General features: G+C 37.0%; 1 protein-coding gene and 1 long non-coding RNA gene across 11 annotated transcripts in view; both read right to left on the bottom strand.

Moving 5' to 3' along the window:
• Nucleotides 1-20,145, bottom strand: part of RAP1GDS1 (Rap1 GTPase-GDP dissociation stimulator 1) — a 101,340-nt gene that overhangs the window by 29,558 nt on the left and 51,637 nt on the right. For 5 of the 10 annotated variants that reach the window (XM_056326805.1, XM_056326762.1, XM_056326816.1 and 2 more), the window contains exons 3-4: nucleotides 17,879-18,001; nucleotides 13,109-13,234 (exon numbers count right to left, since the gene is read on the bottom strand). In XM_056326805.1, coding sequence (XP_056182780.1) covers nucleotides 13,109-13,234; nucleotides 17,879-18,001 — 249 coding nt within the window. Of the gene's footprint in view, nucleotides 1-13,108; nucleotides 13,235-17,817; nucleotides 18,002-20,145 lie in introns of those variants that run through there. The other 5 variants (XM_056326788.1, XM_056326840.1, XM_056326798.1 and 2 more) reach the window with 3 other exon arrangements.
• LOC130143975 (uncharacterized) lies at nucleotides 10,979-13,102 on the bottom strand. The gene is made up of 2 exons (XR_008819965.1): nucleotides 11,978-13,102; nucleotides 10,979-11,880 (listed from the first exon to the last, which is right to left on the bottom strand). It is a non-coding gene; the product is annotated as an uncharacterized LOC130143975 (long non-coding RNA).

Below are 20,145 nucleotides of genomic sequence, written 5' to 3'. Positions count from 1 at the left end.
AAGAACACTCACTGAACTCCAAATCATTTACAGTCAAAACAAGACCACAGCATGTTGCTGTATCTTGTTCTCAATCCAACTGCTACCTTGCAGTTCAGCAGCAATATGAACTCCCACAGTTAACATGCTTCCAGCCTCCCAGAAGCTGTGTTGAATTCTTTTCCTGTGACCTTTTTAAATAAACATTTGCTGTGCCTAAGAGATCAGTGATTGAACACTTCAACGACAGCATTCACATTTCTGCTTAAAAATGCTTCGCTACAGCTCACAATGGGCAATAGTGTTGTATAGGGTTTTTTTAAGTACATGTAATACTGTTTAAAGATGCCAGAATGACAACCCAAGAGAACAGAGGGATTTTTTTTTTCTCTACAAAATGTACAGTAAGATTTATTACAGAATGAGTTACTTCCACACTGTTCTTTAGCCCAATGTACCGCAACCATCTCTAAGAACTAGTATAGTCTCTTTTGCTTTTATGCAAAACTGGGTTTTAATGTATATTATCAAATTACTGTGACTGCTCTCATTCCCTCTACAAATAAGAGTCTTGACAAACTTTCCCATGACTCAGCCATGTCTTCTCCAACGGATGCCCAGGTCAAAGACCAAAATTTTTTTAGTGCATATGATTGGTAGGTCTTTAAAATGCATTTAGTTTCAATCTGCTTTTCCTAAGATGCATTTGCATAATTGTCCCTTGAGTTTTCTTCTCCAGTTTCCTAAACCTTAAAACAAGCCACTGTCATAAAAGATTAACAAGAAAAAAAGAATTAAAGTGACAGCTTAAAGTATGGGAATAATGTAAAGGATAAACTATACAAAGCCAATGAGTTATTTCTAAAACACATGCACCAATACTTTGATTTTTGTCACCACTATAAGCTTATTATTTCTGGAAATATAGTTACATCAGGCAAAGGGTGGTGCCATAGTATAGACAGGTATCAGAAAATATTTTTGCAAATACTCACCTAGTGCTCTTTAATCTAAACTTTAACTTAACTTTGCTGTTTTCATACTGGACCCTTTTTTAATACAGAGTTCAAGCTCTGCCAATCCAAGTGACATTAAAGAAACAGATGCATCTCATATAGATTGGGAGAAAAACATTTCTTATTGATGTTCTATTAGGATACGGAGCTGTGTCTTCACAAGAGAAAAAACCAACACTCTTTCAGACAGTTCTGAAAATTTGTGGTTTAACCAATTTTTAATGAAGTTAAAAATATATATATAATGGTCTGGTTCCTCCGTTAGTCCACACTTTTCTCTTCATAATCTCTAATACTTAAACTACAGTTTAGAACTAATTTGCACTTCTGAAATGATCCTGGTCCTGCAAAGATGCACAGCTTAAGTGTGTATATGGTGAGTAAACTCACAGACTGGTAAAAATTAGGCTATGATTATGGTGATGATGGTATCGTAGCTAGTTAAATAAAGACTAAATAAAAGCACAGAAAATTATGTTTAGTATAGTGAGGTACTAAATGGTTGTTCGAAAACTGGGCCCCCTTTTTTTTTCCTCACAAAACAGATAAGGTATGAACACTCTATTACTTTTGCCTATCATATCTTTACATCACAATGGCCACAATGCCACTGCTTTCCAAACGGTTCTTTACTTACTAAGTCTTTGTTACTGTATCATCATTCTGAAATGTGAATTTTGTGTTTTACAATAATCATATGTAATGATATTTCTCAGTAGGGGCCCTATATTGGTTTGCAGATTCAAAATGCATAAAATAGATTTAACCTTTAAAAAGCACCAGAAATCACAAGCTACCATGTTGCTATAATGTTTGTTATATATGTATGCTTCAAATATATACCCATTTCTTAGATATAATCAGCTAGAAAACTACTTGATAGTATTTCTTAAAAATGATCTTACGGGCTTCAAATTTAAGACTTGTACTTTGAAATGTTCTGGTTTTGCCTTGCAACTGGAAACCCAAATTCTCCTTTTGCCAATTCATGTTCTGCAAAAGTTTATTGGTATAAACAGTTACACTGGTATAAATGGTGCAAGTCAGTGAGGGAAAGGATGATTTCTATGATCAAGGTCCCCGATTTGCATAAACCAACCTGCCAAGACAGCAGCTTTTGGTGACATGGAAAAAAAAAAATATTTCTTTTAAAATAATTTTACTTTGCAATTGGGTGTAATCATAAAATAATTTAAATTACATACTGCCATTTTACTTGAAGTACTTAATCTTTATTACATTTGGCTACAATCCTGCATTCTTTTTGACCAAAATATTGCTTACGTTAGATGAGTGCTTTATAAATAAGTTTTATTATTTATTTTTTTTAGATTAAACTAATTTACAGTAGCCCAAGGTGGGGGGCGGGGGGAAGACTCTTTCTACATGTTCTGTTTTTGTTTTCCTCTATTTTCTAGTTAGATCTTCTTTGCATTGTTTTTGTACTGAGGCATTCATCTGCTCCTGCTGTTTATTCTTTCAGCTTAAGTCATAATCATCTATGATATCAAACTGGCTGCTGCAGAGGAAATGATGGTGTGACATGCTGAAAATTATGACCATGTGTGGGGAAAAAACAGCAGGAGTAGAACTCCAAAGGAAGCAAGGTCCTGCTTATGTGTTTTCTCTCTCTCCTTATTAAGGAAATAGAGATAACATTCAGAAAACAGTTACGGGCAAACCCTTAGCTAGTATAAACCATGTTATCTATGTAGACATTAGGAAAAACATTGCTACTTACATAAACTAGGAGTTTTCCTTTTTTGTTGTTGTTTTTTTTTTCTGTCTGAACACTGTAAAGATAAATCTTTTAATGCCATGCTGTCATTCAGTCAGTCAATATTTGACCCTACTTTTAATCCTCAGTCTGTTTATGTATGCTTTTAAATCACTGGATTCTGGACCCTGTCAGCATTTTGACTGCAAGTCTACAGACTACAGCCCTATTACAGAACAGACAGCAGCACTGCATTAATTTTATTTTTTCAAGGAAAGTAAGCTTCATGTATTTATATTGCACTATTTTTGTTTGCTGCTTTTTCCATGTCTTCTGTGCAGTTGTCTACAAGGGACAGGATACAGCAATACTTTATTTTGAGATTCATGTTTTAATAATATGAAAGATAATTTTGGTGATTGCTCTATCTTGTACTGTAATTTCATTTCCTTTTATTTAATACCTTCAGGAATTATAATACTCTGATTACCACAAGTACAGTTTTTATTTGCTTACTGACCAAAATCAATCAATATAGCCTTAAAATTTTTGCTTTATGAAGAAAAAATAATCTCAAATTACTCACGCTTGCTTCACAGTACAGTCTGGTAATCAGTTCATCTTGAATTGATAGCAACTATCCTTAGCCCTACAACTCCAGCTGCATTGAAGGTATTGTCTCATAAATTATTCTTTTAGAAATTATTGCTAAAATGATAAATCTGTAAACAGTAAACTAGAAATGCTAACAGAACGCTGTCACTTAATATAGCGCCTTCAAGGACTGAGAATATATAGCACTGATCTTTTTCGATAAAACTGTTGCCAGCATATTTGCTGGCTAATGACAACTGATGCAGCAGCATACTGGCCCTCTTATGCAACTGGTTTTTTTCCGAAGAAACACAACTTTAAAATGTTGCATTCAAATGGAGATCTAGTGGTATTCTTATAATATGTTCAATGTGTGGACCATAGGATATCAATGTCTACAAGCCCTAATCTCTCTCATGAGTATTGTGGAATTTCTTTTGTCCACAGAGTCATGAGTTTGGCAGAACGTTTGAAGGGAGGTAAATGTGCCACTACCACATCACCATAATCTTATGCTGAGGCAGCAGTCAAATGCAAGCCAGATTCAACTCCACAATTTAATTCCAATAAAATTCGCTTATTTTTCATATTCTTCTTATGTCAGATACATATGAGAAAAATAATGTTTCTATTTCAGGCAAAAGAATAGGATGCGTTTACTGTTCAAGACTTTTTAATACTTCACTTCCAGTCAACTTCTACTAGTGGATCTGAGTTTCTAATATAATAGCAGAAATATTTTTATCAGCATCGATATAAAATACTACTAGTCTCAGTATTGGGATATGATTTGTTCTGGATTCCGAGGAGATACTAATTTTAAAGTGCAGTAATTTCCACTCCTAAATTCTATTTAAAAATAAAGAAGCTAACCAGTAGAAGAAAGTTCTACTAGATATATAAAACTCAGGTAAAGGTCCTCAAATCTGAATGCAGCACTTCCCTCTGCCTTCCTTTTCATGTGCAATATGCTTACAGCAGATTCTTCAGTTGACTTTATAACTCTATGTAACTCCTTATTAATTCCACTGCAGTCAAACAAATTAGGTTGGTTAGAGCTGAAGCCAGCCCATGCTTATTATTTCATACAGCATGAAATAAATCATGGAATTCAATTATACAGTAAAACATCAGGAAATTTTTCTAGAATGGTAAATAGGCATTTATAGCATGTCATGCTATTAACAGAATAAACCTGCCCACAGCAATTAATTTAGAATTTTTACTCCTAAGTCTTTAAGAGCAATGATGTCTCTCAGCTTCAAACTCTTCAGGACAAGGCTGTGGCCTGAACATGGCATGGTCACAGTCCAGTGCAAAACAGGAGCATCCTGCTGGGTGCCTCTGAAAGGAGCTTGGCAAGGGGCATTGCCTGGTATGGTGTAAGGGTGGCACTGTCAGCTGAAGGAGAGCAAGGGAGCTGTGGGTCTCCACCAAAGCTGCCAGAAAAGCAGACTCAGAAAGTGTGTAACCTGTGGGAATCTGGAGTAGGTTGGGAAAAGCCCAAGAAGCAAAAAATGAAACAATACCAAAAAAACACGCCATAAAACGTATTCGTGGATCTTACTAGGAAGAAAGAAAACTATCTGGAGAAGTGAGAAAGTAACAAATCACCCTGGGATCTAGGAAAAGCTGGGGTGAGTCTTGCGTTTGGGGTCAGTGCTATCCTTGCCCCAAATTACGAAGCCTAAGGCGGGGTGGCAGGGCCCAGCCTTCTGAAGCAGCTCCAAGCACCAGCACATGGGCATTGTTGCTTGTTAGTGTGCAGCCTGCACAGAGGAGCTCACCTGTAGAAGATACTTGTATCTTGCACGGCTGTGGAATACAACCTGAGAATGACCAGCAAAGTGTTTTGTCTTAGGAAATCTTTTACCTCTTTAGCAGAAGGCAACCCACTGATTTGACTGGAGGGCAACTAGCAATACAATGACTGCAGAACAGCCGGCGCTCAAGAGGCCAAGTGATGCCAAGATGTGTTTGATAAACCAGACACTGTCTCGGGAAAGTGACACTTTTTTCAGGGAAATGTGCATCTTGTTGTAGGCGGGGTATTCAAGGCATCCACCCTGAGTCCTCAAGCTATTCTGCTGGCTGGACAACTATGCAGACACACAGCAGTCTCAGGATTAAGGAGGCTTGAAGACCAACTTCGTTCATACACACCAACACCTTCTGTGACAGGAACACAGCTTTATAATTGCTGATGCTAACTCTCTTGCTATAATCTGTACTTTTACCTAACTCTTTCCTCACCAACTTTTATCAAATGCTTCGGCTGCAACTTCCTCTGGTGGGCACCATCTCTTGATTATATTAGTGTACTAAAAGTATTATAAAAAGACACTGACTAAACAGTCCTGGTGCCAGGGCTGTGACATTCAAGACTTTCACTGCACTAAGGGATAGATTTTACTAATATCGTTCTTTGATAATAATGTCCAATTCCTGTTTCTGAGAGTTGTGCAGTATTCCTTAGACAGGGACACAACAAATGGAATTAATTCAGGTTGTTTGCATGTTGTGTGCTAACTCTATGCTGTTACTGCGCTGTATGAAATGCTGTATAAAACCTGATGCCTGTGTAGCTATTATATAAACAAATAAAAGGCTTGGCCTGTGCAACATATGCACACAGCATTGCAAAAATGAGAGTACAACAAAATTACATTCTACATTATTATTTAATAAGCTATGATTATATAATTAGACTGTATTAAAACACAAAGTTAAAAGAACAATGGCTGCAAGTTTAACAAAAAAGTCTAATAAACACATCCCAATTACAAATAAGCAATATTTAGCAAGATGCTCACAGATCCTTTATTCTGTTTTCCATGATAATTTAGTTAATATTCTCTACCACTGCTGATTCAGTGACAGTTGATAATTCTAGTCACATAATGCCTATTTGTCTAAATAAAAGTAGAATAAGCTAGACACTTTGGCCATGTCTAGACACCAAATTAACGAGCTTTGCTTTCTGAGGGGCTTGAAAGCAATGAAATGTGGCTCTGCAGTTATCTACAAATATGAACAAATTAAAATATCTTAAAAGGCAAAGTGAAAAAAAGACATGAAAAGAGAGGCTGAATTGAAAGGAGAAGAGTGAGTTACATGTCTTGTTCACTTATTATTACTGAAATTCTAAAAATAATCTTCATAAATATATGGGGAATTCCAAGTTTTTGCCTTTCCTACTTTTTTAGCTTTGAAGTATGAAAAAATAGCTCAGTCCTTAACCAAAGTTTGAATCCTTAACTTGCTTTTAGGGTGGCAGCAAGATCTAGTGAATAAAGCAGAATTCCTTCCCAAGTCTGCCAATGAACTTCTTTAATACCCTGGAAACACCTTTCATCTCTCTCTGGGTTTTTTTTCCCCCCTTTTTTTCTTTTTTTGTTAAATTTCCTTGTTGCTTGTGGCTTCTATTTTGACTGTAAATTAAGCAGGTGTCTCTGAGCCTGTTGGAACCTGAGCAATACACAAACTTTACAGACTGTGAATGAAATATTGGAGAAGCAGCAAGTAAGGAATCAGAAAAAAATCTGCTTTGTTTCTCTAGATTTTTATTTTGCAACTGTACTGACAGAATTCTGATCTACTTATTCTGCTTATTCAAATAATCTTCCTGGAAAAAACAGGAAGAGGTAAAATATTTGCACCGCAGAAAATAAGCAGAACCTATCATACCTTTTACTCTTTAAAGCAAACAGAAAATCAGGCCTTATACCTTCATCTTAAAGAAGGTTAAAGTTGCAGATCTATGGCAATTTGGTTTTGGTGGTTTTGTGGGTTTTTTTCTTCCCTGTGTGGCCTTCTGTTAAGTTCTGGCTTAAGTCATGAGAATTTTGCCACTTGTTTCAGTAGAGTTAATATTTAGAATGTAAATTTCAGAAAGAGTAATAGCCTGAGAATGAGAATTCAGGTTTTTCATATGACCTCTTGCCTGGCTCTTTCTGATGCTCTAGGAAGATTTCCGCATCATTCTGATTCCATTTAGACCAGCTTAAAATAAGTAAATTACAATAATATTGTTTAACAGCTTCCTAAGTACATTCATGATTAACTGCTGATAAGTACTAAATATTACTGTGGAAGTATGTGTTGGTATGCATATGATGTGCTTAGTTTCTAGCTGATGCAATACTTGTACTCTGCATTATCAAGGATTTCTAGGTTAAAAATGCTATAGTTTTCTAGAACTGATATGTCTTGGAGAGGACAGATCTAAAGGTAAAACAATATTTATTACTGTACAACTGAAAACTAGAATTTTTGTTCTCTGAAAGCCATTCTAAACAATCACTTTTCAAGCAACAAGTTAAAACCTCTGGTCTCAATCTCATGGTATTGCTTGGGAAACAGCTTAATAGGTGGCCTTTGCATTTGCTAGGATCTGGTGCAATGAAAAGTGAGACTGTGGTAAGATGTTGCCTGGCTGCATGAATCAGGGTGACCTTCATAGAAATGATTAGCCAGTAGTGTGCCATTATCAACACCAGTTGTGTTCTAAGATTCTGCCGGTTTTCCATATGGTACTGAAAAAGGTTATGCCATTTTTGGAGAAAACTGAATCTGACTTCTTTCCAGTACCTTTAATTCTCAGCTGTCTGGTTTTCTGCTTTAGATCTTGAAACTAGCCTCATCTCCTGAGAGGAGATGTAACTCTACAATTGAGTAGTTTTTATATTTAGCCTTTCTTAGCAGATCTCTGCAAGAGGTCTGTACATCCTTACAGGATCGACAACTGAGTATAGAGAATTTATAGCATGTGTAGGATCTTTCTAACAAGAAGTGGTATAATGTTCATGGTCTGATGTTAAGGCTGGGATCAAGAGAGATCTGGGTCTATGTGAAAGGCCACACTGCTGCAATTCAGAGAGGAGCTCTGCCATCAACCCAAGTAAGACTGGGTAGGTAACAAAGAAATACACAGCTTGGAAAATGAAAAAAGGATCCAGTAAATTTCCTGCAGAAAAAGCTGGATAAGCAGTTGTCTGGAAAGCCTTTATAGAATGAGTTCTCATTTTTAGTTTCTTTCCAATTCTATAGCTGTTTATATCATGAAGTATGGTTGGTGAGAACATGTACCCAGGCTGGTGGCTTCATGGAGAAACAAGGTTGTAGACAGGTGCAGAAAGGAGTAGCTTTGAGACTCCCCAAGGAGGTCTCTAAGCACTGCCATTAATATAAATATTATGCAAGGGCAGAATGGGAAATTTTTCATTTCTGTTACAAGATATATGGAGAGCTTATTTCCTTTTGATAGCTTTCAGAATATGCGGATGCTCCAAATAGCAAGAAGGAATTATTTTCTAATGGGTAAGAGTCTAATCTAATCTCATCTGAAGCCAATCAGAATGACTCCCTCTAGTCTGTATGGCTACTGAATCAGGCTCTAAATATCCTAGCTTTTCACTTCCTCTTTTAATTATCACTTTTACAGTATAATGATGGTAGCTTCTAGTGTGCTCAATGCTATATAAATCACAAGAAAACAGTTTGTCAATCAGTTCAAAACTGAAGTGTTTAACAAACTACTTATGGAAAGATCACTGAGATTAAGACAGAACGTGCATCACAAACAATTATAAAAAATATCGTGAGGCTATTATCTGTTCAGAAAACACTACTATTTTAATACAGTATCATCTTCCATTAAAATTCTTGACTAAAATGGATCTGGTTGGCCTGATCTTTCATCTATACAAACTGCATTGGTGTGTCGGCTGTCAAAGGAGGTCAGAGACCTGGCTACAGACAGGTTTTGCCTTTTTCCTACATTGTCATGTGGGTCTTGCAAGAAGGCAGGCCTAACCTGAAAACTGTGGTCTCCGTCTCCCTGTCCCCCAAGCTCTCAATCTGCCACAGGATTAAAGTCATCAGAGTCTTCCCAGCCTATTGGGAAAGAAGCCAGCAGAGAGAGCCGAGGCATGGGCATGTACTAGCCATCAGGTTGTTCATGAAGTGACCACAAGCTGCAAATTGGATAATGGTGTTTAACTTAATATCCCAACTGGCAGAGCTGATGGTAGGAAATAATTTTTAGGCTTTACCTACAGCATAATTAACCATTTCTGCTGTGACTTAAGGCATTGCTTTTCATAGCAAGAACCATGTTACGTTAAACATAACCTTTCCTGGACAATGGAGATAAGAGCTTCATGTTGTACGTGGAACCAAGGTGCAGGGGGTACTTAGGGTTTTGGAGGTATGCCCTATCCGTCTATAACATCTGTACAAACTGACTAAAGAAATAGCACTGGGGAGAACAGCAGGGGGACTGGAAAGAAAGACAGTAGAAAAGTAGCTATAGTTTGATTCATGGATAGAGAGTGGTGAAGCAGCTAGAGGGACAGGTCTTATGCTCTGACTGGACAATGCTTAAGAATTTAGCTTTGATTATGAGCAAAAACCCATATCTGGTGGTTAAAAGCAATGAGTGGGCTAGGAGCTTTGCATCTAGTAATATAGTTCAGACAAAATTCTGTTCCTGAGTGAGGCTGAGGAATCCATTGTCTGGGGATATGGAAGTACAAGTAGCTGTATTTGGTACAGTCTGTAGATACAGTGGGGGAGAAAGCAGGAAGGACAGGAGCAGAGATCACATCTCCATTTCTTTGCTTTGCATTTTCTGCTTTGATGAATATTTGGGGGCCGAGGTGTGTGTAGCATTTACTAGATAAAGCATGCATAACAATTACAGGCTGTGCAGGAACATGCAGTAATGTATCTGTTCTTGAATTGTAGGGCAGCATTGAACAGTCTGCATACTGTGATTAGTTAAATTCATCGCTTCTGACTTAAAATATTTTTGGCTGCCTCAATTGTTTCTTTCATCTCTGCAAACAAGAGGAAGGCTAGAAGCCTCATCAGTACTAACAAAGCTTTCTTCTACTTTGCTTTGCAATTATATTTGCCTGTATTCTTGACGTTCAGACTCACATAAAGCAGATCTCTTCACAACATAAATACTTTAAAAAGGATGCTCTCAAGGCTGCTTGGGATAAATTTGACCTATTTTTTCCTCCTTAACTGTTTACAAAATACATTTAATTCTCTGTATTTTCTTCCTTGCTCAAAGAAGTGATTCAGTGATTCAGTATTATTTTAGGAGGCTAACACTGACGACCACCCAGACAATAACACTGTGCATGCAATACCTCAAACTTAATAGAGAAGAAAATCTGTCAGTAAGTCAACAGCTTTTCACTTCATGTTTTCTGTGAGGAGATGAATCATTCAGTAAGGTCTCTGGCCAGAAAGTAATTCCCCTTTTACCTTGTGGAAGGTACTAAACTTCTTCCAGCACTGGGACTTAGCCATGAAATAAGTTTCCCACAGCAGCGGTGTTCCAGGAGTAGCCTTTCCGGAACTTACGTGGAAATGGTCTTGCCTTCCTGCAGCTACTCTGGGACTTGTGAACTCTGAGAAACCCCTGCCATTTTCATTTGATCATGAAAAAAATTCAGGCAATCCTTCTCCTCTGCGAGGCCACTTTTAAGCAGCCTTCTCTAGAAGAAAAGCCATTTGACCCACAACTTTTGTCCTGTGCCATGCAGACCTCTCTCAAAAACACAGACCTGATTAACTCCTTGTCACTAAAAGTGATGCATGCTTGCTAGGATGAAATACAAGATAATTGGGGCTTTCAATAAATAGGACCCATTCAGTATGGGATTGATTTCATAGTTTCAGACTAACGTTGATTTAGGACTTAAAGTCCTTCCTCATTACTGCATGTTATAATTACACACACAGTACAAGTTAAAAAAAAAGCATATGTATATGGTAAAATATAGTTACTGATGTATTTCAAGTTCCCTATATGAGTCTCAATTATCAGAAGGATAACACCTGTGTTTGTGTCAACTGAAAAGAAAAAAGACTATCAATACATAATAACATTTTTTTTATTAGAATTATTGGCCTCCACACCTTGTCTTTGTTATACTTTAAAGCCCTTTGTTAGGGAAAAATAATAGTCATACATGAAAATATATTAAATTTTATAGTGATAATCATATTGAAAGTATTTGTCCTAGATAAGAATTTAGGATAGGATACATACCTACATAATCATTACACATTAAGATAACATACAAAATAAAGTCAGGTAGGGTAGATGTAATAAATAAGCACTGTAAATAACTTCTTCCACTCAAATCCAAGATGCTAATATCTTGATTTTTGTGACATTTTATTACACTTTATTCATTAGTCTTATCTGAATAGACAGGGAAGGTAATGACTGCCCTCCCACAGGAGCATGGCAACACATGGCATACAGAACACATCACTGCCTACCGTAGATTTTATCAGTGCCAGCTTTGCTCCACAGAAGGACAACCAACACAAGGCACATAATACAGCTTCTCTGTACTGAATAAATCCTGCACTGTAAAAGCCAGCAGTAGTCCACAATACCTGATACTACAAAGCCATTTTTGTGTGTCTTTATTGTATTTTATTAAAAGAATCTGGGTTGAACAACAATGACATGAATAGTTATATAGATTTTACTTATATGAAATAAACCAGTGCCACCTGGGAGTGACCTTTACATCACATATGACCCTGAAATAAAATATAGTAAACAAATTACATTATAGAAAGCTCAACAGCTTCTACTTGAAGTTTCCATGGGGAAGCAGCTGTTCAGTTGATTGCTCACCTTAAAGAAGATCCTAAATGAAAGAATTATACATTAACATCCTCAAGCAGTTGTTAGTCTGTAAATGGAAATGCCAGCATGGAAAATCTGATCAATTTCCTTGAGGTCAAAGGCAAAGTAGTTTAAAACAATACAAAATGTACATTTCCAAACTAGGATGAGAAAAAGTAGCAAGGAGAAAGTTTTTTCAACAGACAGTATTCAGAACAACAAAACTTTTAGTAAATGCAACACAGAACAAAGAAAATTTCTTGCCATATGAAATAAGGCACTAAATCTCAAGATAATAAAATGCTTTTACAATTTCATCTGACTTCCCATCTGCAGACATCCATAGGCTTCTAAATTCCTGTGCATAGAAAGATGTTTCTGGTGTCTCTGCTTCTGTACCATATTTATTGTTTTTTATCAAAATATTTAAAGTAAGGGATAATGAAGTGGCATTTTCAAAACACTACGACTATTGGTTTGGTTTTGCAAATGAAATACCCATGCATGTAATCAACATGCGAAGTCACAATTTAATTTCAAAACTCAATTACTTGGCAGTGCAAAACTTACTGTGCCCACAAAAGGCTAAAAAAAACCCTCACCAACCTTCCTTCCCTATAACTTCTGACTACCAAAACTACCAATATGTAATCTTGAAACAACTGATTGGCCACAAAAGGATTCTGAGAATCAGCAACATAGGTCAGACATCATTTCAGCCACATATTTAGCTCTGCACTGCTTTGAGACTGGTAGAATATGAATATTCCCCTCTGACTCCATTCCCTTCTGAGACATTGTTTGAAGAAAAAAACACCTTTCAGGCCTCTGTGTATATAATACCTGCTCTTTGAAAACCTAGCTCATTATGTTTAAAAGAAAACAAACCCAGGATCACAATTTTTTCTATTCTTATATCCAGCGTATCACAATATTGAAACAGTTGTTTTAATCTCTCTGTCACAAAAGTGTAATGCAAATGTGACATTCAATTGCCCCATACAATCAGAAAAGTCATGTGGTAAATAAAAATCAAGAAAAAAGGAAAATCATCCCCTAGTACAGAATGTACAGAACACCTAAAGCATTTCCCTCCCTCCTACAAGAGCATTGCAAAATATGGCATATTTCAACACTCACGGCTATCGTAGCATATATTGCCCAGGGCACGTCCTGTTTGAAGCAATACTTCCTGGTCTTTGCAGTTTAACAGCTGCACCAAAGGAGGGATCAACCCAGCATCCACACATGGGTTCCGCATAAATTCTGGAAATAATGCAAAGCCTATTAAAGCAAGCTGGCTGTTTTCGGTTTCATGCATTCTAGTTACACTGGCATTGCATCTGGGCCTTTTGCGAGAATAAACATATCCATGGACAAACAATGTAAGTTCTCATGCAAGTTTCTAGAGAATAAGCCCAAGTCAGGATTTGGGCTTATCTTCTTTCCATTATTCGTTAATTTAGAAGGAATTAAGAGTATTTAATTGACTTCCATGGAAACTAATTTAGCATAGCTCAGACTGAGCATGTTTTTAGCATCATAAAGAAGTGCTGAAAAGAACAGTGAATTCACAATCTTTTTCTCCACCCCAACAAATTCAACTTAAAATTATTAAATAACACAAAAGATGACTTAAGACTAGTATTCATATTCCAAAATGAGCACCATTTTTTACTCTCTATTCCCTTAATTAGAACTCCCGAGAAGCTTTTGCTTTAAAAAAAAAAAAAAAAAGAATTAATGCCAAGTAACAGGCTCTTTATTTGGAAGGTAAGGAAAGGAAAAGAAAAAGAAAGAATGAGAAATACAAGAGAGATTAGGTGAGCCCAAAGGCCTGTACCTTTCCACAGTCTAACTGATGCCCACCATGGGAGGAAAGCTAGAGGATCCATCCACTGGGAAGCTCTCTGCCTTTCTGTCCTTCCTTCCTGCTATGTCCCCCAGTCACAGAGAACCAAAGTATTATTTCACATCCATGCAAGTCATAGATAGAGAATTATCCTGGTATCAGAGAGATAAAGGACTGGTCTCCATAAGGAGCTACAGTTACACAGGCACTGTGCTGCACATTTTACAAAGGAAATTTACAGAAGCAACCACCTGACACACCAACAGTGTTACTTAATAGTTTACTACTGAGCACCATTCAGAGATGTAGCATTGTAATAGGCAAAAGGTCAATACATTTGTTGTAAACGCAAATTATATCTCTTCCTGATCCTAGACTATGTTGGATCTTCTAAAATCAGCTTACCTTTCTGTTACTTAGTCATTTATGAAACAGAATGAACCAGTGTCCAATTTCCATAAAAAGAGATAAGAAAGTTTTTCTGATTCTGGATCAACATGCCAATAACTCAAAGATTTCATACAATGCTTGAAGTACAAATATATCTTCTTAAATACTCCCTTTGTTGCACCTATTACAATGTTCTTAGATGTTTCTGTAGCTACATATTGTACCTTTTGTAGTTAATCTTGCAGTGTTATTTCAGCTAAAGAAATAATTGTCACAGAGCTAATTCTCACAGGATGATAAACTTTGATATACCAACAAGTAGGTGAAGCAGAATAAGCAATATCTATACACTTGCACAGGTCCAACAGAAGACAGTAGTCACCACAACTGACCCACCTTCCTGAGATAATGTAACATCTTAAAATTGTAGACAGATGCTATACTGTGATAAATGGTGATGGTATCCATCGTAATGAACTGAGCAAATATCAGATACATCTGTTCTTTAAAACTGGTCTTGCATGTCCATGTAACTTTTTATCTATTTTTTTATCATCCACTTTCATCTTCATCTCAATGTTTACTTACTAAATGTATTATGTTCCTTCCTCTGTCCGTTCAGCCTTTTCCTCTTAATTGCCTATAAAACCTCGTCTGTTCTTCAGCTTCTCCCTGCATCGTTTTCTTTTACATCCACTAATTTACCATAGTTTCTACATTATCAAAATTAGATATATATTTTTTCTCCTAGTCTGTGACAGGAAATAGAACTTGATCTTTCCTAAGAGACTGAGAGGTCTCAGTCTGTTCTGTCATATGTTTAGGTTCTTGCTCATGTGGTGAAAAGGAGTGAGAAACCCTTCCTCCATTTGGAATGAGCAGAAGCTTTCAGTCTCCCATTCAGCAGCAAAATAATTAGGCAATATGCTGAACAAACTTTTATTTATCAAGGTTGTGTAAGGACAACAAGTAAAGAAATGATGCCATATATAGCAAAATAGATCTGTGAGACAGCAACAAAAATGTGGTAACTGCAACTGTGTTTGAAGGTGATACTACACAGAAATAATAGAAGAAAGAAAAAGAACCATTTAGAAGGTTTCCACTAACCTGGAAGGGGGAAATGAAGCTGATCCTTTGAAGGAAACAGTGAAGAATCACTTAAGAAGTTAGGAGGAGAACCACTGAGGACAGAGTAATACAAACCAAAGGAGGACAAGACTTCAAAAGAGAAATGTAATTGTGACTTGGTATTACAGAGTATGAAGATGATGTTCTCATTCCTACACTTGGCAAAGAAGAGGACACTGAAGACCTCAGAAGAGGGTTTAAAAGGTCCACAGTGGGGAGAGAAACCCCATGTAGCAAGCACATCTGAGCCTTCAGTATGCCCACAGTAGAAAGGGAAATGGCTGTAGCTAGAGAGACAAGACTGACTAAGGGGAAATCTGTGTGTTTGGATATTTAAAATGGGAGAGATTAACACAGGTTCACGTTTGGAGGAGGAAAAGTCATGTGAACTGGAAAGGTGAAACAGAGCAAGAGCACAAAGAGCTGGAACAGAGGAGATGAAACGTAACAAAACTACTGAGGCAGAGGGATATGATGTGACATGTCTGTATATGTGTGTGTGCGTGTCTCTGTGTGTGTGTCTGTGTGTTGGACCAGATGAGGGGAATAGGAAAGGTCACGAAGAAGTGGGGAAGCAAAAGATGTTCTTTTATCAGTAAAGCCCAGATTCAGAGTCAGAGGCACTACTACCAGCTCTGCCAGGGCTGCCTGGCATGACCATAGGGAAATCAGTTCAACTGCCAGGGTTTAATGCCTACTATCTGTAGGATGTTGATAACACAACTTTCTCTAAGTGCCTTTGAAGCTTGTTGAAAAAAGCTGCAATATAAGCATGAGCATTTGTATTCTTACGTAAGAGGACAAAGAAAAGAACAGAATTCAAATAAGGTGTTCCCTGGTATCCTGCTTAAGCAATGATTTCAACAGTTAGAATCCGAAGAGGAACACCCAGCTCATCTCAGTCTTGAAAGCACTGGGCACCTTAAATAATTTCTGAATACCTTCACTTTAACCTTACCTGCCAGAGGTCCCAGTTATACCTGCTAATAACTGTAAGAAAAAGACAAAAGCTATTTTGTATGATGAACCAGGTAAAATGCTTTCAAAGTACACTCTGAAGAGTGTACTCATAACAACAATTTAAAAGCTGGCAAGGAAAAGGGTACATGAGAAACTATTCAGAGATTTTGTGTATTAATTCAGATTTGAAAGATACTGGCTAAAATGCTCTGTAAGAGAATCTGGCAGGAAACAATGGATAGTAATCAGTTAATTGTGAACATTGGTTTTATTCTTAACTTTCCCCATTCTGAGGTAGGAGCTAAAAGGACTAACTATGAGGATACACAGTTGACTGCAATATTCTAAATATACTTATTATGAGTGTTATTATTAGCATGTGATAGTTGCATGAATCTTATTCTGAAACATCTGTAAGCTTAAATTTCTATGTTTACACTTTTTACTATTTATTAAATAATTTTAAAACTTAAAACCTAATCATATATATATATATATATATATATACATACATATGTCTTCTTGTTGATAATTGTTTCTGAATATCCATATATACATTGTCTCAAAATCAGTGAATTGGGTAGAGGAGGTCACATGGGCTATCAGTAAGAAGCTGTAATACTGTGATTCCAAAGAAAAGGTAGGAAGGGAATGTGGAAACAGTCAGCAATAATGTAGCCCTTTCTCTGTAGAGCATCAGCATGAGAGTTTACAGAGGGAGAGAGATACAGCTGCCAGGCCTGCATGTAGACAGCAGTTAAGAGGCATCCTACTTTTCTCTGGTTCGTGTCTGAGAAAGGAAAGTGCAAAATGCAACCTGTGCCTCTCTGGCTGGGAAAGCAGCAAGTCAAGGAGTGAGAAGTGTCAGCCACAAACCTCCTCTACCCCAGTGTCACAGGGTCTGACAGTAGTGCCTGCCTGCAGATATGACACCATTTATTTGAGCTCAAGGTATACAGAAGATTGGGTGAGCTTTAAGATAATTCTCCTAAAGAAAAAAAAAATCTAAACAGTTGTAGATCATCTCATATATTATATGACTGTATGTATGTAATACATACCAAAATGGATCTTGGGCTCTTGCTCTAACACATATAATGCTCTTTTGATAGCAGTAACTGATTTCCATGTGGTATCAAAGGCTTCATAATGATAATAATGTCATCATAAATCTCAGACCAAAGAAACGATCTACTATCCTTTAACCATCTCTACACATACTACTGTTGTAACTGTGTGCACTATGTATAACTGGATGCACAAATTATGCACATCTTTTTTTTCTATATGCATTTCATAAAGCCAGGTGCATGCTATTTCTGCCCAATAAATTATACTATTGTGTTAAAAACTAAATAGCATGAAAGTAAGGACTAAAAAAATCCAGCAGCCAAACGCTGTTTTGATTATATTAAAAAGCAGAGAAATAAAATTTGACAAAACAAAAAGAGTGAAAGAGAGGGATATGAAAAGTGTCTAATCTACAAAATGAAAACATAAATGAAGTAAAACATACTGACAAGTGAGGTGAAAAACTGAAGATGTTCCAGCAGAAAAGTTCTTGTAGAAAACCTCACCATTTCTGGCTACTTCTGCTATGATGTTAGCTACTTTTGCTGTGCAGGAAGATTGTGGCGTCAACAGACTTGCGAACACCTGAAGAACTCCACTTTTCTGGATTTTTTCACTTGTCTCCATATCTGAAAAACACATTACACAAAAATGACTTATGCATCAGCTTGCTTTGAGGAAGAAAAGAAAGAAAAGCAGAAGGGAAGTGAAGTCTTCTCAAAGGTAATTATTAAAGTAATTATTTTCCCACATAAAAAGCTAACTGCTGTTTCAGTGATCATATTTATTTTATATGATGTGCTCATAAAACTTAATACTTTGCTATTCCTAATCTTCCTGATCTTTGCAAGGTGACTCTGCGTTATATATAAACAAATACAGACACATACTCATGCATACATAAGGAAACTATTGGAGAGACTGGTAGAAAGACTAAAGGTCACAGAATGATACGCAGCAGCCTAAAGTACTATGTAAAAATCAAGGAATGGTACTCTATAATTATTTGAAACGTTCAAGGAATGACAGAGGAAGACTTTACAGCTGAGGGCACAGCTTAATGCAGTGTAGGAGTCAGAAACTGGAGAAGAGGGTGAGCCATGCAGATCCTGGTCTAGACTCCACTTACACTCAGCTCGAGTACCTTCTGCGTTACTCTGCTAAACTATAGTAGTTCCAGTATAGTCTCAGTAGAAGGGAAAGGGAAAAATAACACTGAGTTTCTTGTAGTAGAGATCAAAGATTTGGGACAAAACCTTTCCTCCTTCTGCCTGTAGTATGGACAAATTGTGCAGCTGCTCCATAACAGGGCCCCACGTAGCATTGCTGGCCAACAGCTCTGTTACAAACTGAAAATTAACATTGATTCAACTGCAATTAAAGATAAGGTACTTGATGCTAAAATGTATTTTGCTAATGCTTTCAAATAACATCATATTTGAGATGAATATTAGTGTGACACAAAATATGATTAGATGGCAGCTATCACTTTAGAAAGCAGCAAGACTCCTTAAGCCAATCGTCATGGAAGTTACTTGCATTCTCCAAAGATGGCTTTGAGATGCTCTAATTGATGACTTTTGCAAAGCAAACCAAATCCATCTGAATGCAACTCTGTTGGTTGACAGGGGCATTTTTAAGCACTATATCATGCACAAACCCCCTCATATCACTTAAAAGCTTTACAGTAAGTGCCAGTTAAAATTAAAAAAAATTGCTAGAGCTTGCCAGTAACGGTAAGAAACGGATGTAGACATTTCAGAGCTGAAAAGACAGGCCTCTGACCACCACTATCTGCAGTTTCTTAGAAGCGCCCTTACTCTGGTATAAGAGCTATTGACACAGTCAGGCTCGGCAGCAACAGCAGTAATCAGTGGATTTTGGGTTTATATAGTATCTTTCAAATCTGCAAGATATTATATACTTTTGAACAGCAAAGGAGAGCCTTAAACTAATCCAATTTTTTTTTTTCAAGACAACATTCTCCAGTTTTACCCTAATCAAGTAAATGCATATTTTATGCACCACAACTAGCTAGTCTTATAGAGCAAGTTTCCAACCACTCTTTAGCTGTGCTTTCCCTGTGAATTGGTAACATGTCACTGGGCTCACCACCTCCTCCCTCCTCCTCCCTTTGCCCATTCTCAGGGCTGCAACTGATTTTTCACTTGTGTCAGCTCCAGGACAAGCCCTCCTGCCTCCAAGTGCAGGAGAGATCTCCATGAGCTGACCCTGAACAGAAGTCAGCACAAGCCTGGCAGAGGTAACTCACATGGGTTTCATGGCTCATATACAGTATCTACATGCTTCAGTGGCCAGGAGCCAGTGACATCTAGGCTACAGAAAATGGACTAAAAGGAGAGAACTTCAAGTCTGGATTGCAGCTATGTCTCTGTATTTCTGTATTCAGTTCCATCTCGGGATGTTGGTCTTTGGCTAGGACTATTCATCTACAATGTATCAGTGATGACATCTGATGACAAATAGATCAGGTATCAAAAAAAGATTAATTTCAATATATCATGCATAATATATGTGCTGATTATTTTTAACCTGTTTGCAATCTAGTTAACTGCAATTTTTCAAATGCACTGAGAAACCCTCTCAGTAATATAATGTGATATTAAGTGATATCTCAGTGATATTATGGCTTCTTTGGAATATTTTATAAGTTCTGACATATAGCATACACTTAGTAGATATATTCTCCCATGGATATATGCAGATGGAAGAAAGGTTTGAATTCAGAGAAAATCATATCAGAACTAAAGAC

This window comes from Falco biarmicus, chromosome 1 (genome assembly GCF_023638135.1).
Source record: "Falco biarmicus isolate bFalBia1 chromosome 1, bFalBia1.pri, whole genome shotgun sequence".
NCBI classification, from domain to species: domain Eukaryota; kingdom Metazoa; phylum Chordata; class Aves; order Falconiformes; family Falconidae; genus Falco; species Falco biarmicus.
This window is presented reverse-complemented; position numbering and strand designations above follow the sequence as displayed.